The sequence below is a fragment of the Grampus griseus genome (genome assembly GCF_964374135.1).
Source record: "Grampus griseus genome assembly, chromosome: 20".
In the NCBI taxonomy this organism is placed as follows: domain Eukaryota; kingdom Metazoa; phylum Chordata; class Mammalia; order Artiodactyla; family Delphinidae; genus Grampus; species Grampus griseus.
This window is the reverse complement of record NC_139014.1, coordinates 47,184,854-47,205,014: the sequence shown is the minus strand read 5'-3', so window position 1 is coordinate 47,205,014 and position 20,161 is coordinate 47,184,854. Positions and strand designations below refer to the sequence as shown.

General features: G+C 60.8%; 3 protein-coding genes across 7 annotated transcripts in view; 1 reads left to right on the top strand and 2 right to left on the bottom strand.

Annotated features, from left to right (window-relative positions):
* Positions 1 to 635: 635 nt before the first annotated feature.
* On the top strand, positions 636 to 5,159 carry CHRNE (cholinergic receptor nicotinic epsilon subunit; the record flags this gene model as incomplete). Its single annotated transcript, XM_082679463.1, has 12 exons — positions 636 to 681; positions 943 to 1,085; positions 1,205 to 1,249; positions 1,367 to 1,476; positions 1,606 to 1,761; positions 2,064 to 2,164; positions 2,544 to 2,744; positions 2,822 to 2,936; positions 4,201 to 4,315; positions 4,414 to 4,600; positions 4,690 to 4,796; positions 4,914 to 5,159. 12 exons carry the CDS (start codon positions 636 to 638, stop codon positions 5,061 to 5,063), a joined length of 1,476 nt encoding a protein of 491 aa, XP_082535589.1. The 3' UTR covers positions 5,064 to 5,159.
* On the bottom strand, positions 2,964 to 4,008 carry LOC309838607 (uncharacterized protein C17orf107; the record flags this gene model as incomplete). Its single annotated transcript, XM_082679792.1, is given in 5 exon segments — positions 2,964 to 3,192; positions 3,272 to 3,322; positions 3,326 to 3,517; positions 3,617 to 3,814; positions 3,943 to 4,008. Coding segments are annotated over 5 exon segments (606 nt in total). The 3' UTR covers positions 2,964 to 3,093.
* A 583-nt stretch (positions 5,160 to 5,742) lies between the features above and the next one.
* MINK1 (misshapen like kinase 1) overlaps positions 5,743 to 20,161 on the bottom strand; it is a 48,182-nt gene continuing 33,763 nt past the window's right edge. Inside the window, exons 5-33 of one of the 5 annotated variants that reach the window (XM_082679013.1) lie at positions 18,741 to 18,851; positions 18,227 to 18,317; positions 17,700 to 17,830; positions 17,352 to 17,406; positions 17,133 to 17,211; positions 16,704 to 16,879; positions 16,169 to 16,238; positions 15,597 to 15,807; positions 13,756 to 13,872; positions 13,202 to 13,288; positions 12,807 to 12,995; positions 12,438 to 12,611; positions 11,867 to 12,127; positions 11,336 to 11,421; positions 11,068 to 11,178; positions 10,809 to 10,921; positions 10,567 to 10,652; positions 10,045 to 10,208; positions 9,550 to 9,655; positions 9,329 to 9,466; positions 9,029 to 9,137; positions 8,534 to 8,701; positions 8,284 to 8,427; positions 7,946 to 8,080; positions 7,657 to 7,757; positions 7,425 to 7,574; positions 7,181 to 7,340; positions 6,952 to 7,091; positions 5,743 to 6,592 (exon numbers count right to left, since the gene is read on the bottom strand). In XM_082679013.1, coding sequence (XP_082535139.1) covers positions 6,509 to 6,592; positions 6,952 to 7,091; positions 7,181 to 7,340; positions 7,425 to 7,574; positions 7,657 to 7,757; positions 7,946 to 8,080; positions 8,284 to 8,427; positions 8,534 to 8,701; positions 9,029 to 9,137; positions 9,329 to 9,466; positions 9,550 to 9,655; positions 10,045 to 10,208; positions 10,567 to 10,652; positions 10,809 to 10,921; positions 11,068 to 11,178; positions 11,336 to 11,421; positions 11,867 to 12,127; positions 12,438 to 12,611; positions 12,807 to 12,995; positions 13,202 to 13,288; positions 13,756 to 13,872; positions 15,597 to 15,807; positions 16,169 to 16,238; positions 16,704 to 16,879; positions 17,133 to 17,211; positions 17,352 to 17,406; positions 17,700 to 17,830; positions 18,227 to 18,317; positions 18,741 to 18,851 — 3,747 coding nt within the window. In that variant the 3' untranslated portion in view covers positions 5,743 to 6,508. The remainder of the gene's footprint in view (positions 6,593 to 6,951; positions 7,092 to 7,180; positions 7,341 to 7,424; positions 7,575 to 7,656; positions 7,758 to 7,945; positions 8,081 to 8,283; positions 8,428 to 8,533; positions 8,702 to 9,028; positions 9,138 to 9,328; positions 9,467 to 9,549; positions 9,656 to 10,044; positions 10,209 to 10,566; positions 10,653 to 10,808; positions 10,922 to 11,067; positions 11,179 to 11,335; positions 11,422 to 11,866; positions 12,128 to 12,437; positions 12,612 to 12,806; positions 12,996 to 13,201; positions 13,289 to 13,755; positions 13,873 to 15,596; positions 15,808 to 16,168; positions 16,239 to 16,703; positions 16,880 to 17,132; positions 17,212 to 17,351; positions 17,407 to 17,699; positions 17,831 to 18,226; positions 18,318 to 18,740; positions 18,852 to 20,161) is intronic. The other 4 variants (XM_082679009.1, XM_082679010.1, XM_082679011.1 and 1 more) reach the window with 4 other exon arrangements.

Sequence of the window (20,161 nt, the reverse complement as noted above, 5' to 3'; positions counted from 1 at the left end):
GGATGGGTTGCAGGAGAAGGTGGGCCCTGTACTGTGGCACCCTCTCCTTTGCCAGGTGGAGTTTGTTACTGCAGACTAACTCCCTGTGACCACCTGTCTCATTACCAGATTTTATGGACGCTCTGCTTTTGCCAAACTCTGCCGGCAGAAACTGCATTAGCGTGACCTTGGCTGGGCTGTGGGTGGTGGTGAGTATGGGCGGCAAGCGATGTCACCTGCACAGGGCAGCTGACTCAAAGGACACCAGTGCATTACTGGAAAGCAGGGCCCTCCACCCCCACTGCCAGGCTTGTGGTTCCAGGTGTTTCTTAAAAGACCTGTCCACCTGCATCAGGCCTGTTTCAGTCATGAGGGGATTGGGTCTGTGGCTGGGGAGCTGGCCGAAGCCCAGGCAAAGGCTGCTGGGATGGGGTGAGGGCAGGGAACTCAGGATGGGGCAGCTGCCTCTGGAAGAAGCCAGGATGTCCCTGGCTGCCGCCGTAGGGGTAGTAAGAGGATTAGGTGTCAGTCCCTAACCCAGCCCGGAACTAACACCCTCCTCCACTAACAGCCCCTTCCCCCGCACTCACAGCACCCTGGCCTGCCCCCGTCGGAGCTTGCCAAACTCAGAATAACCCCGGGGACCAGACCGTGGGATGGCAGGGACTCTGCTCAGTGCCCTGCTCCTCTTGCAGCTGCTCGGTATGGACCAGGGTCGGGGGAAGTGGTCGGACACACACACAGGATACTGACGTAAAGGGACAGGACAAAGACAGACTGAGATGTAGACGGAGACACGATATTTGGTCCCCAGGCACATCACTGGTTTGGGAGACACACGGAAAAATACACAGCCTCAGACAGACAGACAGAGAAGCAGAGCCATGCAGATCCAGAGACAGAGAGGAGAGGCTCCTTAGCCTCTCCGTTTCCAGTGACCCCACTGCTTGGCCCCACCCCCAGGCAGAGGTGAAGGGAAGAACGAGGAGCTGCGTCTTTACCACCACCTCTTCGACAACTATGACCCAGGACGCCGACCAGTGCAGAAGCCTGAGGACACTGTCACCATCACCCTCAAAGTCACCCTGACCAACCTCATCTCACTGGTAAGATACCCCCACCGTCACCCCAAGCGCCATCTCTGAGCCTAAAGTCCCACTTCTGGTCCCAACCGCTGAGCTCTATCCTAAAGCTGGCTTCCATCATCCTAATCTCCCATCCGCAGAATGAGAAAGAGGAGACCCTCACCACCAGCGTCTGGATTGGAATCGTGAGTGGAGTGTGGGGAACAGTGTGAGGTCTTGTCCAGGGGACCCTTTTCTCCCAAACTCCTCTTGGGTACCAAGGCACACGTCCTTCCGTCCCCCTCCCCTTCCCCCACCCTTAGGACTGGCATGATTACCGACTCAACTACAGCAAGGGCGATTTTGGGGGCATAGAAACCCTGCGGGTCCCTTCAGAACTCGTATGGCTGCCAGAGATTGTGCTGGAAAACAAGTGAGGACGGGGCCAGACTGGAGGGAAGCCGAGGCCCGGGGGGCTGGGCTGGACCTGGTTGGGGCAGGTTGCTTGGAGGGAGAGGGGGCCACAGATCTGCGCAAACCCTTGGTTTCCCGGAGCCCACAGTATCGACGGCCAGTTCGGTGTGGCCTATGAAGCCAACGCGCTGGTCTCGGAGGGCGGCTACGTGAGCTGGCTGCCCCCGGCCATCTACCGAAGTATCTGCGCCGTGGAGGTCACCTACTTCCCTTTCGACTGGCAGAACTGCTCTCTTGTTTTCCGGTGGGAAGCGGCCCGGACCTTTGTGGAATTACGGGGGCAGGGGGTGGGGCCAGGTGTGGGCGGGGGGGGGGGGAACTTCTAATCCGGGGCGGGGCTTTGTGCTGGAGGTGGAGCTAGACATTCGACTGGGGTAAGGCCGCCCTAGCGGGTTAGAAGTAAGTGTAGAAACCCAGGTGTGGGGGCGAGGCCTGGGTTGACGGGTGGAGCTTAATTCCCCTGCCAGATCCTTCTAGGGCGGGGCCTGAGGCTGAGGCCCGAGTCCCAGCCTCTGTGGTGGGGGGGTCATGGCCCCGGCTCCGCAGCTCGCAGACGTACAATGCAGAAGAGGTGGAGCTCGTCTTTGCTGTGGACGACGATGGCGACACCATCAGCAACATAGATATCGACACTGAGGCCTATACTGGTGAGGCCCCCTCCTGCTCCAAAAAACTCGCTTCTAGACGGGTCCAGAGAGGGGACTTGCAGAGTGGGGCTGCCCCAAACCATCGATGCTGGGATTGACTTGGCAACCCTGCTTTAACTTGACCCTTTCCTGAAATCATTCTTGATCGTCGGACTAGTCCAGCTTGCTCGCTTGTGGTGGTTCCCTAATCTCTCTGGGAATGCCCCTTTCTGACCAGCCCAAACAATCCAGACCACTTGCCCCACCCACCCTTGTCCAGACGGTTTGCATCCTCTCCTCGCCTGGAGTTGCAGGCCCCCCGCGGTCAGATGAGGGGACGGAGAGCAGAGCAGCGCGCCCCACCTCCGAGAGCCAGCTGACCGCGCCTCCCGTCCCGCAGAGAACGGGGAGTGGGCCATCGACTTCTGCCCCGGGGTGATCCGCCGCCACGACGGTGGCTCTAATGATGGTCCAGGGGACACTGAAGTCATCTACACGCTCATCATTCGCCGGAAGCCGCTCTTCTACGTTATTAACATCATCGTGCCTTGCGTGCTCATCTCGGGCCTAGTACTGCTCGCCTATTTCCTGCCGGCACAGGGTATGTAGTCGCCCAGACCCCAAACCCGGGCTCCCTCCTGGGGGGCGGGGCCTGCTCTCACCAGGTACTCCCTCCAGCCGGCGGCCAGAAATGCACCGTCTCCATCAACGTCCTGCTCGCCCAGACCGTCTTCTTGTTCCTAATTGCCCAGAAAATCCCAGAGACATCTCTGAGCGTGCCGCTGCTGGGCAGGTGGGCGCAGGGTGGATCCCGGTGGTGCCTACGTGGGGCGTGGCCAGTGTGAAGGGCGGAGCCAGATGAGCATGGGGTGGAGCCAAGGGGCTCGTTGGGAGGGCCCAAACCTAATGACTCTGGGAGAAGCCTCAGCTGCCTCATCCCCGCCTGGGCTTTATTTAGATGCGGGGTGGGGCTGGGATGGTGGTGGCTTTTCCGGTCCCCCGTCCTCCGTAATGCTGCTGGACGCCACCTGGAGGTCTCCGGAGTATCTCTGTTGGGGGCGGGCCGGCTTAGTGCCCACACAGCCCCGCCGCCCCTGGCCCCCACCTCTCCCCTCATCTTGAACTCACCGGTTCCCCGGGGGTGCCGAGGCCCAGCTGGCGTCGCCACTGTTGCAGGAATTAGGCGGATCCCTGCAGACCTCGTCCACAGAGGCATAGCCGCGCCCCCTGGAGCAGAAGCCGGGCGCTCGCGCCTGCCGCAGACCCCGCTTGCCGAGCCCCCTGCCCCGCGGCCTGGGCTACCCGGGCCAGGGCTCCACTTGGATCCCCGGCGTCTAGTCGCCGCACCTCCTGCTGCACCCACAGGGCTGAGATCTGCAGCGGGGGTGCAAGAGTTGGCAGGGGTGCAGAGGTCCCTGCTCCTGCCGCTCGATCCCCCTTCCCCGCCCCTCCTCAGCACCCCCGGCACCCCACCTCTAACGAGGTGGCCCCGAAGTTCACTACGGTGGCCGCGGCTTCTCTTAGCACCAGCTCCAGGGTGGGCTTCGGGGCGGGCGGCTTCTCTGGCTCTCGCGGCTCCAGGGACTTCGGCTCTCCGAACCGCTGCTCCAGATATTCATGGGCCGCGGCCACAAGTTCCAGGGAAGATAGAAGTGGGGGCTGGAGGGCCGCCTGGAAAAGCACAGGGACTGTGGGGTCATCAGGTCAGAGGTCAGAGGTAATGGGACGCTGGAAACCTTCCCAGAGCGTTTCAAGGTGCCACCCTTGGGGGTGGAGGGTGGGTATCGGCGTAGGCGCACCTCCGTGGAGCTGTGGAAGTGGCAGACCCACAGCAGGGTTTCCAGGGAGCTGGGGGTATCCTTCATGGTTGCCACCGGCGGTGCGAGGGGGGAGAAGGGCGGGGGGGACGCGTCTGGCCCCGCAGAGGAGCAGCAGCTAAGGGGCGTAACTCCACTCCTTGCGGAGAGGTGCGTTTGTGAGGTTAGAGGACTAGTGGCCCCCTCTGTGGCTCAGGGTAAGTGGGGAAGCTGCGACGTCACGAACTCCGGGCTCCTCAGGTACCTCATTTTCGTCATGGTGGTTGCCACGCTCATTGTCATGAATTGCGTCATCGTGCTCAACGTGTCTTGTCGGACGCCCACCACTCACGCCATGTCCCCGCGGCTGCGCCACGTAAGCACCGGGTGGAGGGGGCTCCGGGCGGGAGGCGGGGCTTCGAGCTAACCTCCCGGCCGCACCCCCCCACCGGCCGCCCACCCACCCAACCCCAGGTCTTACTGGAGCTGCTGCCCCAACTCCTGGGCTCGGGCGCACCCCCCGAGGTCTCCCGGGCCGCCTCGCCCCCAAGGCGGGCGTCGTCCTTGGGCCTACTGCTCCGCGCGGAGGAGCTGATACTGAAAAAGCCGCGGAGCGAGCTCATGTTTGAGGGGCAGAGGCACCGGCACAGGACCTGGACTGGTGAGCAGTGGTCCGAGCGGGCCAATGGGGGCACCTGCAGCGGGAGAGGCTCCTAATCACCCCCCACCCCCCGGGGTCGCTCCCACCAGCTGCCCTCTGCCAGAGCCTGGGCGCCGTCGCCCCCGAGATCCGCTGCTGTGTGGATGCCGTGAACTTCGTGGCCGAGAGCACGCGAGACCAGGAGGCCACCGGCGAGGTGGGGCAGGAGCCGGAGAGGCTGGGTGGGGAGCTGCTGGGGGCCTCCGCTCTCCCTGACTCGTGCACCAGGCTCCTGCTGCTTTTAGGGACTCAGCTTTGCCGGCCCCTTCCCCAGGAGGTGTCCGACTGGGTGCGCATGGGGAAGGCCCTCGACAACATCTGCTTCTGGGCCGCTCTGGTGCTCTTCCTTGTTGGCTCCAGCCTCATCTTCCTCGGGGCCTACTTCAACCAAGTGCCCGAACTGCCCTACCCGCCCTGTATGTAGCTGTGAGCCTGCAGCCACGGTGACAAACGTTCCCACCCATCTCCAGGAGGAAATCTGGAAAACAAGTTGCTCCCGCTGCTTTATTACGATCCTTTCGTACTGCCAATGATAAATCTGTATTCAGCCTCGCGAGAGTCGTATGTGCGCACGTACGTAGGTCTGGCCACCGGGCAGACAGCAGCCGGAGTTGGCAGATGGTTCAGGAAGGCTCTTGCATGTCAGCCCTCCGGAAGGCAAGAACCATCCTCAATTCATTCTTCCCGACCTCCCAGTTTTTCTTGGGTCCCAGCTCCATGTGACCCTCTAGCCCTGTGAGCCTCTAAGAGATCTTTATCCATTTGTTGCCAAACAGGAGCGACCCCGCCCCATGCAGGACTTGCATATAGAGAGGCTCGAGCCAGGCGCCTTCATGGCCTGGCCAGGCTGGAGTGGGTGGAAACCAAATGGCCCCTGTGCAGGGCCCCACAGGTTTAAGCCTGAGGATGCCCTCGCCCTCCCTCAGTTGTTTCCTCTAGGTTTCCTCGGCCCAGCAGTGCCCATCCATCCCCTCTCCACCAAGGCTCACTGACTGCAGATTCCACACCACCGTGCCCCCTTCATCCCAGCAATGCTGGTGGGCCCTGGCTAGTACCTGGGATGCTGAGAGAAAACAGAAAAACGTAAGGCCTGAAATGGTGGGAGCTGGTTGAATGGTCTTTATTAACAAACGGAGATCTCCAAGGCCACTACATTGGGGAGTGGTGGGGGCAGGGAGGGGCCGGGGCTACTCGCTGCTCACACTATATACAGATGCAAGCAAGGGGGTATGGAGGGTGAGCGCTCCCTGCTCCCTCCCTCCACCAGGGAAGGGCAGAGGCTACAAGAGACAGGGGTTGGAAAGGGGTAAATGTTTTGGCTGGCGGGGTCCCCCCTCCATTCCCTGGGGTTTGGGGGGAGGGGAATCATTAAAGTGCTTTCAGAAAATGAGGAAATGGTCCCTGCCCCTGGAGTGGCTGGTGACCCCCCTAATACCTAGGGCCCAGTGACCCCCCCCAGGGTCTGGTACATTCAAGGGGGGAGCCGGCTCCCCTGACGTGCAAATAAAGGGGCCCAGGGCCCTGCCGAGTCAGCAGCAGTGGGGTATGGGGTCCAAGCCCCAAGCACTCTCCTCTTAAGTGGAGAAGGGGGGGTGGGGCTAGGCCCACTCAATTCCTGGTAAGGGGAAGCTGTGCCTCTCCCCAGAAGTTGGGACAGGCACAGTTTTGGGGAGAGAACATGTTGGGGAAGAGGATGGTCACGTGATCACAAAAGCATCAGGGGTCAGAGGTCACGTTCCCAGCAGGCTCCAGTGAATCAAACCAGTAAAAGCAAAGCCCAGGGAGGGAAAAGAAGGGCAGCCCGGGAAGTCTGGGTGTGGGGGGGGGGGGAGAGCTGGTCCACGCGGGACAGCCCCGTCCAGGGCCCCGTCACCAGTTCATGATGCAGTTACGGTTCAGGGTCATGAAGTAAACTTGGCTGCTGCCCCCGGAGCGGACTGAGGCAAAAAACACCTGGGTGGAGTAGGAACAGAAGTCATCAGGGATGCGGGGGGTGGGGGGGGGAGCGTCTCAGTTAACCAGGAGAAGGGGAGAGAGAGACTGCAGAGCGGAGTCCCTCAGAGTGCCCCCCAGCCCCTCCGAAAGGCGGAGACACTCGGGGAAGTGGGCAGCAGGCCGACCTCCCGGATGAAGGAATCTGGAGAGTTCTCAGAGAGGGAAGACGAGGGAAGGGCAAGCTGTGACCACACAGTGCGCTCCCTGGAGGCCTCCTTCCAGGAAGACCCAGAACCACCCCTCCCCCAGCTCTGCCCAGGGACCCAGGTCCTGGGGGCCCACCCAGTGCAGGAGCCCGGGCCCCTTGTCATTCCCACCTTGTCATTCCGCTCACACAGGAACTTGAGCCTCTGGGCTCGTTTGTGCATGAAGACCCCGTCTAGGTGGCCCGTCTCCACGGAGCGGATCTCAATGGCTTTCTCACCCCAGCCCATGATCTGGTTGGAGCAGATATAGGCTGGGGGGGAAGGGAGTGGAGGGGCAGTGAGTGGGCTGCAGCCCAGCTCGGTCGGGGACACAGGCTTGGAGGGCGGGCACCTCACTCACCCACAGAGGTGGGCATCTCTCCCCACTGCAGCACCACGTCCTTAATGATCCGCCCATACGTGTTGACATAGACGCCCTCATCCTCGTAGCACAGCAGCATCTCCATGCCATCCGTGTTGGGGAGGAAGATGATGGCGTGGGGCGTGATCTGGCTCTGGATCTGGGAGGAGAAGGTGGGCTGGAGGCCCCAAGTCTGGGGCACAGACTGGTGGCCCCAGTCTGTCCGCAGCCCTGCCAAGCTTACGTGCACAGGGATGTAGATGTCATAGCTGTTCCCCGAGTCGACATCCACAGCATGGAAGCCGGCGCTGGAGCCATAGATGACCTTGAGCCTCTGTCCCTCCTCTACCGTCAGGTCCACCAGCAAAGGGCGGTGTGGGAGGTCAGCAAAGGACTATGGAAGACAGAAGAGCTTAGGGGACGCGGGTGGAGGAGCCAGACCTCGAAACAGTGTTGGGGGCTGAGGCTGGGGTTACCTTGAAAGCCATGAATTTGTGGTAAGGTTTGGGGGCCCAAGCATACACCTCCACAGAGTTCTTCAGGGCGATGACCAGGAATTTGATGCGTTCATATTTCACTGCGGGCAGGAAGGAAGAGGGATGCAGCAACTTCCCTTCTTGGGCTGCAGCCCCTCCCACAGGTCTGTCTGTACCCCCAGCTGTGTGCCCCCCATCTCTGGCTACAAGGCTTTCTTAGCCAAGGCCCCTGTTTCTTTCTCTTCTCATAAACAAAGGTGCCCCGGCCACTGTGTCGTGACCTCCTCACCAACACGGTAGTGCCCGCAGCCCTCCATGTCCCCCACAGTGGTCCAGCCCTGCTTCTTCTCCACTTCTGGGTCATTGTGCAGGATCTTGTTCCGGAGCCAGGACAAATAATATACCCGCAGTTTGTTCCTTTTCCCTGAGGGACAGACACACACACCCCTCTCATCGGAGGTCCAGCTTCTGCCTCCCCGCCGTCCTTCGGGTGCGAACCACGAGGGGTGAGAAAGTGCGGCCCCACCTTCCAGCTCCTGGACCAAGGCTGCCCTCCTCCCAGACTGAAGGTGGTGACGGAGGGCCCAGGGGCTGAGCCCTCCTCCCGGCCCTGCCCTCCACACACACCTGAGATGGTGATGAGCAAGTTGAGTCCCTCCAGCACATCCATTTGCTGGAAGCGTCGCCGCCCGATGAGTCCATACACCTTGCCCTGCCCACTTCGGTCCAGCAACATCAGCCCGTTCTCCGTGCCCACCAGCAGGTTGACCCCTGCAATAGGAGCCCTTGGGCAGATCAGAGGCAGAGCCAGGCCCTCGCCTGACCAGGAGCATGGGGGCACACCAGGCCCCTCCTTTCCTTCCCAGTCCTGGCTTACCCCAAAGGGCCGCACAGAGGATCTCGGAATTGAAGCGCTTCTTGTACTTCCGAATCTCGGGGGTTTCACTGTGGGCCCGGGTGTTGGTGGGGTTCACGTTGACCACAGAGCCTTTCCTCACGTCATACTGCAGCTGATCGAGCCGACTGCCCTCTCCACCCACCAGGGCTGCCAGAAGGATGAGAGGAACGGGCAGTAGGCTGCAGCCCTCTCACCCCGTCTCTCTTTACGCCACACCCCAGGATACTCAGAATGAAAGGGAAAGACTGGAGAACGGAGGAGGCACCTGGAGGAGTTTAAACAGGGCCAAAAGGACTGGCAAAGTCCTCGTTCTGTCATGCGAGTCCCTGAGCCACCACTGAGCATTTTTTCTCTTGGGTCAAGGGGGCCCCTTGGTGCCAGGGCAGGTTCAGGCCACAGGGGAGGCCGTGACCGCTTTGTGAAGCCCAGTCATCAGAGGCCCACCCACGGCCATCTCCAGATCTCTCGTCTCACCTGTGATGGGGATGGTGTCCCCACTGCCTCCAGGCTGGTAGATCCCCAGGTCCACAAACATCGTGAACGAGCTCTTGCCAGGGGCCTTTACCAGCCCACGAGACTGGTACTGCGGGGTGGGGGCGGCAGTGAGGCAGACACACCAGACCCCAGCCCTTGCCCTCCCCCTCCTGTTGTAACCTGGCCAACCAGCTCCCCGGGGCTCCACCCTGCTGACCACAGCGCCCCCAGCACCCCTGGGTCTCCTGCCCACGGCCAGTGATCTCTTCTCGCCCTGTGGAGCCACCTTCACTGACTTACATCACTGCCTCCATCCTTCAAGGGGGGGCTTTGACCTTTGCTGCTCTCGGTGGGCGAGTGGCTGGGCTGGACCACATCTGGCAGGTTCGTGTAACCGTTGCTATCAGCATGCAGCAGGCTTCGCTCCTCTTCAGGGGTCTAAAGGAACAGAGAGAAGGGGGCCAGTGCTGGGGCCAAGGAGGTGCACGGCAGGCTGGGGAAGAACGGGGGGGCCCACTCACGCGCTGGACCACCATGGTGCCACCCCCATAGGGGGTCTGGGTCCCGGCTATCTCCTCCACGTCATGGACCACCATGGTGCTGACACTGTCTGTGTCTCCATCGCTGCTGTGGGAGAGAGGAAGGTCAGGAGGCCCTCCAGGCCCTGCCTGCCACCCAAGTGCCACCCGAATGCCACAGGGAGCAGACGAGAGCCGGAGGACTGGCGCCTTCAGTGTCTGTTGGAACACGACGCACTCAGCCCTCACCCGGCAGCCCTTGCCCCCTGCCCAGCACTCGGGGAGGGCTGGCCGCACAGAGGCACCTGAAGAGGCCCCCCCGACTGACAGGACAGTGAGAGAGAGCTGGGGACACCAGCCCCCAGCCCTGTACCCCATTCTCTAGGGAAGGGGAGGAAGAACTGACCAGCAGTGATAGCCGGGGACCCTCCTCTGGGAAAAGGGAACCACCTTCCCTCAAGCTGGCTGCAACTCCCCCGCCCCCAGGATGCCCCATACCGGCCCCCAGGGGTATCTCTGCTCCCCTCCGACGGTTCGCCGTTGCTCTCCTCCTCGTCGTCCTCGCTGCTCTCCACCTCCTCGCTGGACGACGAGTAGTCCATGGCCTTCTTGGGAGGCCGGGGGGCCTCGTCCAGGGTCCGCTCTTTCAGCAACACAAAATCCTGCAGGGGAGGAGCTGCGTGAGAGGAGAGGCGGTGGTACGAAGGAGGCCACAGAAGGGCAGGGTAACAGGAGGGGCTCCCGCCAGCAGGCCCCTGCTCACTAACCTCACCAATGGCTCGCTTATAGCTCTGGGAGGGGCCGTGGGGGAAAAAGGGCAGCCAGGAAGAGGCAGGAGAGAGGTTAAGAAAGGTTAGTAACTGAGAAGCACCCCCCTGTTAGCCCACAGACCCTCCCGTCACAGATTAATGAAGGCCCTGACCCTGGAACCCAGCTCCCTGGGGCTCAAGAGGCTCCACATCGGCCCCAAAGCCCCAAACCGGGAGAAGGCAGGGCCGGAGGTGCCACCCGATGACTTACTGCGGGCCGGCCTGGCCGCGAGCGGTGGTCATCGGGCTTGGCTTTGCTCCCAGGGGAGAGCACGGGGGAGCTGTCCAGTTTGGAGGCTAGAGGTGGCGGGGTGGGGGAAGGGAGGTCACTGACACCTGCACAGGGGGTGGCCTCAAGCCCAGCCCGCCTCCCACCCCACCCCCACCCAGTCGGGAGCAGCCGAAGGCAGGGTCCACCCTGATGGAGGCTGCCCGTGAGGCCCGTGCACGTACCTCCCACCCGGTTCCGCTCCAGTGAGCCAGCCTGGGGGAGGTGCCCGTGAGAGGCGGGGAGGACACTGTCCGAGCGCTCCCAGCCAGGGTCGCTCCTCCTGAGGTCAGGGTTACTGTGGGAGGGGCAGAGGCAGGGTCAGGGAGACGGGGTATCTCTGCCTGGGGAGGCTGAGCTGCACCGCAGAGGGAACCATCACCAGGAGGAAGCAGGTGGCAGAAGTGGGGGTGGGAGTGAGTAGTGGGGGGACAACTCCATTACCTACAAGCGTTGGGCGGGCCAGGGGGCTGAGCAGGGGGCCCTGGAGGCTTGGGGTTGCCCCGCTCTGCCCGCCTTTGCAGATAGATTTGCCAGGCGGAGTTGCTGCGAGGTCTGTGGAGGGAGCACAGGGGTGCCGGGGGCGGGGGCAGGGAGGGGGCTGAGGTGACTGGGTCGGGGCTTGCCCACCCCTAGGCGGGTAACCTGGCAAACTCCCCTCTGCCCCCCACGCCACTCCCTGGGCTGCCGCCTGCCCGCACCCAGGGGTTACCTGGCACGGACAGCCTGGGCTGGCCGGGACCCTCCAGCCCCACTGGTGTTAAGGGCAGTGGCGATAGATGAGGTCCTCTGAGGCACCTGAGGAGAGAAGAAAGGAGTCAGTGCTCTGTGCTGGGCGCCTGGCGGACACTTGTCCTCATGGAGACACTGGAAGGGGCCCTCCCCACATTTACGGAGAAGCAGACTGAGGTCGGGGAAGCTAATGAATTTGTCTAAGGTCACGAAGCTGAGAAACAGCAGAGCTGGGATCTGACCCAGAAAGTCTGGCCCCTGGCGCTCCCCAGACACCCTGGGCACTCTTCCACTCCCATATGCACGACGGAATCACCGGGACACACTCGGGTGGCAGCCCGCCCACCAGACATCAGGGTAACGCCTGCAGGACGCGCCGTGCTAGACGCCTCGCCCTTCTGTTCCCTTCCAACCCCGAACCCGTGTCTACCTCGCCTGCCGCCCGCTCCCCCTCCGTTTCCCTCCCGTACTATTTCTCTGCCCTTGTGCGGCTCAGCAGGGCTGTCCTTACCTTGGGAGGGGCCTCATTATCAGGCCGGACCCAGGCTGGGGGGTTCGGGCTGGGGCCAGGCCCTTCGGAAGTGGGGTCTGAGTTCTGGCGGACGACGCCTCCTCGGGCACTAGGCGTGGCAGTGGGTGCGGGCACGGCGGGGTCGGGGTCGTGTGAGGCTGGGAAGGCAGCCAGGTTTCGGGTGGGCTGGTCCTGCAGGGACTGGGATCGGGGTACAGGCGCTGCATATGGCTTCAGTGGGACCCGGTGTGCCACCAGGCTCTGCGGGGAGAGACCAGGGAGGGTGGGCTGCCTGCTCTGTGGCACGTCCCCACCTGGGAGCTGGGGCTTGGGCTGGGAGGAAGGGGCAAATCAAGCCTCTGGCTTCCAATTATCCATTGAAAGGAGCTCCTAGAGCCCAAGAGCAGGTAAGACACAGAAACAGACGTGTGCAGCCGCCTGTCTCTGCCCACGTATCCTGAGGTCTGTGATCCCTGGCTAAGGGCGTGTGCATGTGTGTACACGAGATGTAGCTGTGCTGCGTGAGGCCCCCTGCGTCTGCGTGTTAAGACAGGAACAGGGAGAGACTCACCTTGTGTGGTCCCTCCTGGGGCTCCACCGGCCTCTGCATAGGAGGAGTTTGGGAAAGGGGTCCTGGGGGCCCAGGGGAGGCCTGGGGGACGGGGGGCTCAGGCCCTGTGCTGCCTGGCTTGGTCTTGGCCAAGGGAGAGTTCTGCTGCTTGTTCATCCTCGTTCTCTCTTCTACCTGTGATGCAAGAGGATGCCAAGCAAGACAACTTTTGTCCTGTTCTCAAAATCGAGGTCCAGACCTCTCCAGCCCTCCACCTGCGCTGCGTGCCCCTTTCCCCTTCCCAGCGCCCGCCTGTGCGGAAGGACCATGCTTGCAGCTATCAGGCCCCAGGCGGATGGAGTCTCAGGAGGCAAAGGGGGCAATGAGTACCTCTCGGGCCCAGGCCGGTTTGTCAGCAGGGTTAATGCCCCGACCGTAATGATACAGGGGCTTCCTGTCCCCGGGCAGGATCTGCTGCTGTTGCTGCTGCAGGGACTTGAGGTAGGCGTGCTCCTGCTGCAGCTGCCTCTGCAGGCGCTCCGACTGCCGCTGCTCCTCCAGCTGCTTCCTCTTGTATTCCTGGGCCCAAGGGTAGGGAGAGAGGGCTCAGCAGGGTGTGGCCCCGGAAGCCAGAGCACGCATGCCCTTCCTTTTCTCCAACTGCCTAGAGAGGCGATGTCTTCCCTCGATGCTGGGGTGAATCCCTTCCCCTGAAGGGTTCCCATCCCATTCCAGCAGAGACACTGAATACGCATCTTCCCAGAGGAAGCTGGGGACCCCGTTACCAGCAGTAGGGCCTGTTCCTGGAGCAGCTGTTGCTGAAGGATCTCGAGCTGTCGCTGCTCCTCCTCTAGCCTGTGACGGATATACTCCTGGGGGGGCGGGGTGGGGGGCAAAGGGCAGGGAAAGAGGGAGAGGCAGAGGGGGGCGGCGGCGGCAGCGGAGGAGTGGGCGGACAGGGTCAGTGGGGTGAGGATGAGGAGGCGGTAGAGTAATAGAGAGGCCGGGTTGGGGGTGGGATGAGCCCCGCAGAGAGCAGGGAATGAGGAGGAAGCCGGGGTGCAGGCCCCACGAGGGAAGGTGCAGGGGCCAGGGGGCAGGGGTGGGGCAAAGAGATGGGAATGAAGGCACAGAGACAGGAGGAGGGCAGGGAGCCAGGGTGGGGGGTTGAAGGGTGGGAGAGAACAGAGAGAAAGAGTGAAGCTGGAAAAGATAGGAGGAATCTCGGGGTAGGGGGAGAAGGGGAAGGGGGCTGGGGAGCAGGGGAGGCAGGCAGCGGGAGCGGGGGCGGGGGGGGGTGTCCGGTGTGCGCTGGGGGCGTGCGCTGGGCGCGCTGTACCTGCTCCCGCTCAGCCTGCCGCCTCTCCTCCTCCCGCCGCAGGGCCTGCATGTCCTCGCGCCGCCGCTGCTGCTCCTTCTCCTGCAGCTTCCGCTGCTCCCGCTCCCGCCGCTGTTGCTGTGGGGGTAGAGCCGTGTGGCCTTAAGGGCTGCACCAGACACGGGGACAGCACAGCCCCAGAAGGCGGACCCACCCCGGCCCACTTCTGGAAAGCGGATCCCTACTGGACAGTGCGGGCTGGTCTCCATCTCACTGGGGATGGAGGTGAGAGAGGGTGGCTTCAACTTGTTTCTACAAACCTATCTACCCTCACGTAAGCGCCCACGGGGGGCTTGACTTGCGAGAAACTTCTGTCTAAGGTGGCTGTGAGCTTCAGACTACAGCCGCTGAGAGGTCGCCTACTGCCCTTGGGCGGGCCGAACTGCATAAAACTGTCTGCTATCCACTCCTCCACCAAACAAACAGAACCTAAAGTCAACAACAACCTCCCCGCCCCCCAGCCCCACTCCTGGCCTCTCAAATCTCGGCCCAAAAGCCCAAAGGGAGTGGGCCGTAGTGCTAGCCCTCAGCCACCAGAGGGCACCAGGGGCCCATGCACAGAGAAGCAACTTCGGGACCTGGCCGGCAACCTTAAGTGAATGTGACCTGGGCTGCATCACTACTAGCCCAGGTCACATTCACTTAATAACTTTCACAATCTTTCTGCTTAAAAAAAAAAGAAAGAAAGAAAGAAAGGGAAGGAAAGGGAAAGAAAGAAAGAAAGAGCACAAGCCCTAAGGATCCAGCAGGCCTGCTTCAGGAAACACCTTGGTAGACACAATTTTTGGTTACTCTGCTACCTGAATACAGTATTTATTAAGAAGAATTTTTACTAGGTTTTCCTGCAAATCATTCTTTTGTTCAACAAAGATAGGGGCCCACTTTGGGGAGTAGTACATGGGCAGTGCGGCTGCTTCCATCTATCTCCTATTGCTTAGAGAACTTTTAAATTAAGTTCAGCTCTCCATGAACTCTGGAATCATGTAATTGTTTCAACAAAAAACCCATCATTTAAGGCAAAATTTTAACCAATCTATACACCTCTTCTTCCCCCACCACGACCCCTCCAAAATAAATACATTTAAATATATATGCATCAGATACAAAGTATTTATTTTTTAAGTTGGTGATTTAAAAAACTGCCCGTATTTAAAAATGAGATTCTCAAAAATAAATAAATAAGATTCCCTATAAATTAAAATGAATTTCTCCCACCCACCTCCAATGAGTGCGATTGACAAGCCTGTACAGAGCAAATGTAAGCCCAAACAACCAAAGGTAAAAGGAGGGTCTTTAGAAGGATCTTCTTCATGTTCAAAGGGAGCAGCTGCTGGAGAGACCGATGCCCAGGGCACTGAAGTGTTAGTACACAGACCCCCAGCTCCCCGGGACTGAAGGTAAAGGAGCAGACAAACCCGGACTGGAGGTTTACGTGCAGAAACAAGGAGCGGGGACAGTGTGGCTTTTCAGAAAAATCTCTGCTCTGAAGGGACGCTGATGGCACAACCACCTACGTAGGGCTGGCGGGTACGCCTAACAGAGGACAGAGCCCTCCTATACAAACCTGAGAGCAAGAGGCTGGGAAGGCCCCACTCACGCCCTCTTTTCCCTGCTGTCCTAGGGGGACCAGGGGTAGGACCAGTAACCTGGTCAGGAGGCCCTTCCGGGAGGACCCCGCCCCCTCAACACCCTCCGCCCCTCAAGTGCCCCGCCCCCTCAACACCCTCCGCCCCTCGAGTGCCCCGCCCCCTCAACACCCTCCGCCCCTCGAGTGCCCCGCCCCCTCAACGCCCCCACCCCACCTCCTCAACCCGCCGCCGCTCTTCCTTCTGCTCCTCTATGCGTCGCTGCCGCTGGTGCAGCAGGTGCTTGATGTGCGCCTCTGGGTCTCGCTGTTGCTGCTGCTGCAGCTGCTGCTGCTGCTTTAAAGCCTCAGAGTTGCTCTTGTTCTCCTGCTGGAGCCGGAGGAATTCCCGGCGGAGGGTCGACTCCCCCGGCACATTCATGATGGAGCTGGGTCAGGACCGCACACGGAGGATCGGGGTCAGAACCCACCCTCATCCCTGGGAGCCCTAAATGGGCGCTTCACCCGACCAGGCCAGATGGTCTGCCTCTGGCCACTCCCGGGGGACCTGCCCTCCCTCTGCCCCCTTTCAGGCCCTGATTCCTTTAACATCCCAGCCTGCAGCCCTGAATCCCCCTCGCACACCTCTTGCTCATTCGTTCGTTCCATTCCATCTAGCACCCAGGGATTCCATCTTATGGGTCTACCTGTCTGTGCCCACCACCCCCAGACTGAGTCCCCAAGCCAAGGACCACTGTTGCCCCTGCAGACGGTAAGCGATGGTCCCCAACCTCCGCCTGCCAAGCCCACCTTGGCTCTCCTTCCTCTCCATGGCTGTCGTCTTCCTCTTCGCTGCCACTGTACTCATATTCTGTCTCCTCTGCAGGGGGGGAGATCACTGCTGTTTCTTCACCCAGTGCCCCAGACCCCACCCTGGGCTAGGGAAACCTTAGATGGGGATAACCAATAAGGTCTGTCTGGATGGCCACGCTCCTGGGTCCCCACCCGCCTCCTTGGAGTAACGGGGTGATGGTGGGTCGCAGGTTTGGGCCTGGACACAGATGCGGGATTAGACCCCACCGTGGGCGGGATGTGGTGGGAGGTGTACACGCACTCACACATGCACGTGCTCAACATGAGCCCTCATGTGGAAGGCGGACTTAAATCAGGTGGTGACAGAGGAAACAGCCCTCTGGGGTTGGAAGTTTGGGAAAGGAGATCTCTTTGGACAGGGAGAGCTGGGGCTGGAAGGGGGCCTGAAAGGGAGCCAGGAGGAGCCAGGGCTGGTGAAGAGGAGCAGGGGCTGTGTGTGTCCCAGACCCGCCACCTCCCTCTGCCCACTGACCTTTCTCGCCTCGTTTCTTCCGGGATCGGTCGATGTGGTCCTTGAGCTGGATGCGGACCTGCCGCTCGGTGGGCTGGTCGCGGATGAACGGGAACTTGAGCAGCTGCTCCGTCGGTGGGCGGCTCAGGTAAGTCTTGATGAGACACGTGTCAATGAAGTCGATGAACTTCTTAGACCTGGAAACGATGGTGGCTCACACTGGGAGGGCCCCCTCGGAAGGGGGGTGATTCCAGGAGGAAGGGGGGAATCCACCCTGACTTCCCTCCTGTCTCCCCCGTATCCCAACACCAGGCTCCTGGCTCCCCAGCTGCAGTGCCGCCCCCGTCCGCCCCCTCTTCTCTGGTGCAGACCCAAGCCTGGGTGCAGGGGGTGAGGTGGAGGCCTTGTCCGAGGGCCTCCTTCCTAGACGCCAACCCCGCAGAGACCTACCATTTCTTGGACTTGAGCCTGGGTGGCGGGTTCCGGGGGATGAGGAAGAGGGCTCGCATGGGGTGCATGTCACACAGAGCTGGCGCACGGAAGAGACGCAATCAGCCCCTCCCGCCCGGCCAAGAGCCTGCAGTCCTCCTCGCCACAGGCCTCCCGCGACCCACCTCCTCCCTCTAGCTCTTTCTGGGCCCTCCCTTCTCTCCCAGGCTCCGCACTTACGGGGGGCTCCCTCTGCCATCTCGATGGCTGTGATTCCTAAAGACCAAATGTCACTCTGTGGAGGCAAGAGAAGAGGGACAGGTGAACGTTCCCGACCACTCTTCCTGGTCCACGCCCTTCCTGAGGCCCCTGTGCTCCAACCTGCGCTGTCCTCCAACTCCCCCAACCTTCCCATCCGTACTTTCCTGACCACAAAACGTTCCTCGACCTCTCACTGCTAACACGACCCTAGGTCGTCATTTTGCTCCCCAACCTGCTCAAGCTCCCCCTATTTTTCAATCCACCCACTGCCCCCACACCTCCTTCCTGCCCTTGGCTGCCTCCATGCGCCTACTCTCTGCTCCGTACCCTGTAATCGTAGGTGGCATCAGGGTTCTCATCGCAAGCGATGACCTCGGGGGCCATCCAGTAGGGGGTCCCGATGAAAGTGTTCCGCCTGCCCACGGTGCGGTCCAGCTGCGCGCTCACCCCGAAATCCACTGGGAGGACAGAGGGAGAGGCTGTGATGGAGCACCACGTCTGCTCCCTCGTCTGTGCTGGCGTCCGCGAGTCCTACCTGGCCACTCCCGGCCATCTCTTCACCCCATCAACATCCCAAAGACCCTGACTTAGTCTTCCTGCGTCTGGGGGAAAAACCAAGGTGAAAGGACCAAGGGACAGCATTCCAGGCGGAAGGAGCCAAACAATCCCATCTCCCCAGAGGGGCCTGCACAGCACCTGGGACCTAACAGGGAGCAGGAAAAACAAGTTCTCGGGTGATTTTCAGCAGAAGGAGAGGAGCAAACCTCCCAGCCCATGGGTAGTTGGACTTGGGCCACCGGAGGGAATGAATAATGGGGCCCATTCCGTGCTGGAGGTCAGAGGGCTCGGCGTACCTAGCTTGACCTCGGCATTCTCTGTCAGTAGCACATTCTGCCCCTTGATGTCTCGGTGGATCACCTTGTGGGCGTGGAGATGGGCCAGACCCTGGGGCAGGAGAGAGGGAAGGAGCCTTGGTGTTAGAGGACAAGGATGTGAGCCGAGGGGAGGGGGAGGCATCAGTCTGGGCTGGGCTGGGCTGGGCTGAGGGAGCTGCCCCTCTCCACCCAGGGGCCCAAGTACAGGCTGAACTTTGCGGGGAGCTTCCTCAGAGTGGTGGCTCTGGAGAATCCAGCTGCCAGGTTGCAGGTGGAGAAGGGGCGGTGCTGGGAAACAGAGGCGCCCATTTCCTCTGAGTGTTCTCCAAGGTTGGCACTCAGCCTCCACCCCCACCGGCATCAGGCCCTCTGCTCCTTCAAGAGGGCACAGCTCCATCTCCTTCCCCGTGCGTGCGGGGAGGGTCCACGTCCAGGGAGACGCTCCACAGGGGCTGGCCCAGGAGGAGGAGGCGGGGAGGGCCCTGGCACTCACCCGGAGAATCTCCCTGCAGATGTAGGCGATACAGTCCTCCTTCAGGGCGTTCCCTTTCGTGTTCTTCACCAGGTCTGTCACAGAACCAGCACCACAGAACTCCATCACCAGCTATGGTCCCAGGGAGGCACCGGAAGGAAAAGCATCTGTCAGGCAAGGCCTCCTTCCCCTGCCAGGCCCCTGGAGGAGGACTGGAGTCCTTGGGGCCAGAACTGGTATGAGCTGGAGAGCAGGGGCCATGAGACCCCTCATAAAGGCTACGGAACTTGCTGAGATCAGGGAAGAAAGGGGAAGGGGACACATCTGGGAAAGGTGGGTGGGCTGAGGGAGATGGTCTGGGTCCTGAGTAGGAGCCCAAGGAATCCCTAAAATTGTAGACAAAATGATGTGGGTTTGTGCATCTTCCCTGGGGAAGGGTCCGAAGCTTCCATCAGATCCTCACTGGGATCCGTAAACCCCAAACGGTTAAGAACCCCTCCTCTGGAGCAGGGGTCGGCTAAGAACCCCTCCTCTGGAGCAGGGGTCGGCTAAGAACCACTCCTCTGGAGCAGAGGTCGGCTAAGAACCCCTCCTCTGGAGCAGGGGTCGGCAGTCTATGGCCAGGAAGCTAAGCGTGGTTTTTACATTTTTAAATGGTTGGAATAAAAAAAAAAAAATCAAAGAAAGGGGACTTCCCTGGTGGTCCAGTGGTGAACATTCCATGCTTCTACTGCAGGGGGCGCGAGTTTGATCCCTGGTCAGGGAACTAAGATCCCACATGCCACGGCCAAAAAAATTTTTTTAATTTTTAAAAATATCAAAGGAAGAATCAGATGAAATTCCAACCTTAGTGTCTTACATAAAGATCTTTGGGGATCCAGTGACACTCCTATTCCCATGTATGCATTATCTATGGCTGAGGTGAACAGTTGTTGGAAACTTTATGACCCACAGAGCCCCAGATATTTACTAGCTGGCCCTTCACAGAAAAAGTTGGCCAATTCCTGACCGAGAGAGAAGAAAGGGGCTAAGAGTCAGAAATCCCCAGGTCTGCTAGAGACAAAACAGTGCATGGGGCTACCAAAGAACTGCAAGAGGGAACCTGGGAGACTTCGGCAGAAACTATGCAAACGGGCAGGGCCGAGGCAGGGAGATGAGAAGAGCTCCCGGCTGGTCTCCTCAAGGGACCCAGAGGCAGCGGCCAAAAAAGTCCCAGGGGATCAGTATGCCTGTCCAAATGTTTTCACTGTACGTTTTCTAAAAGCCGCATCTAACACAAAAAAAAAATGTTGGCTGGGATACATACATTTGTGTGCACACTAGAGGTAATTTGCATACGGCCCGCATCTGGGGCCTGCAACTCCCACAGCAGAGCACGGGGGGGGGGGGGGGGGGAGGAGGGGAGGATGGTGTCCATCAGGTCCACAGCGGGGCACCTGGTC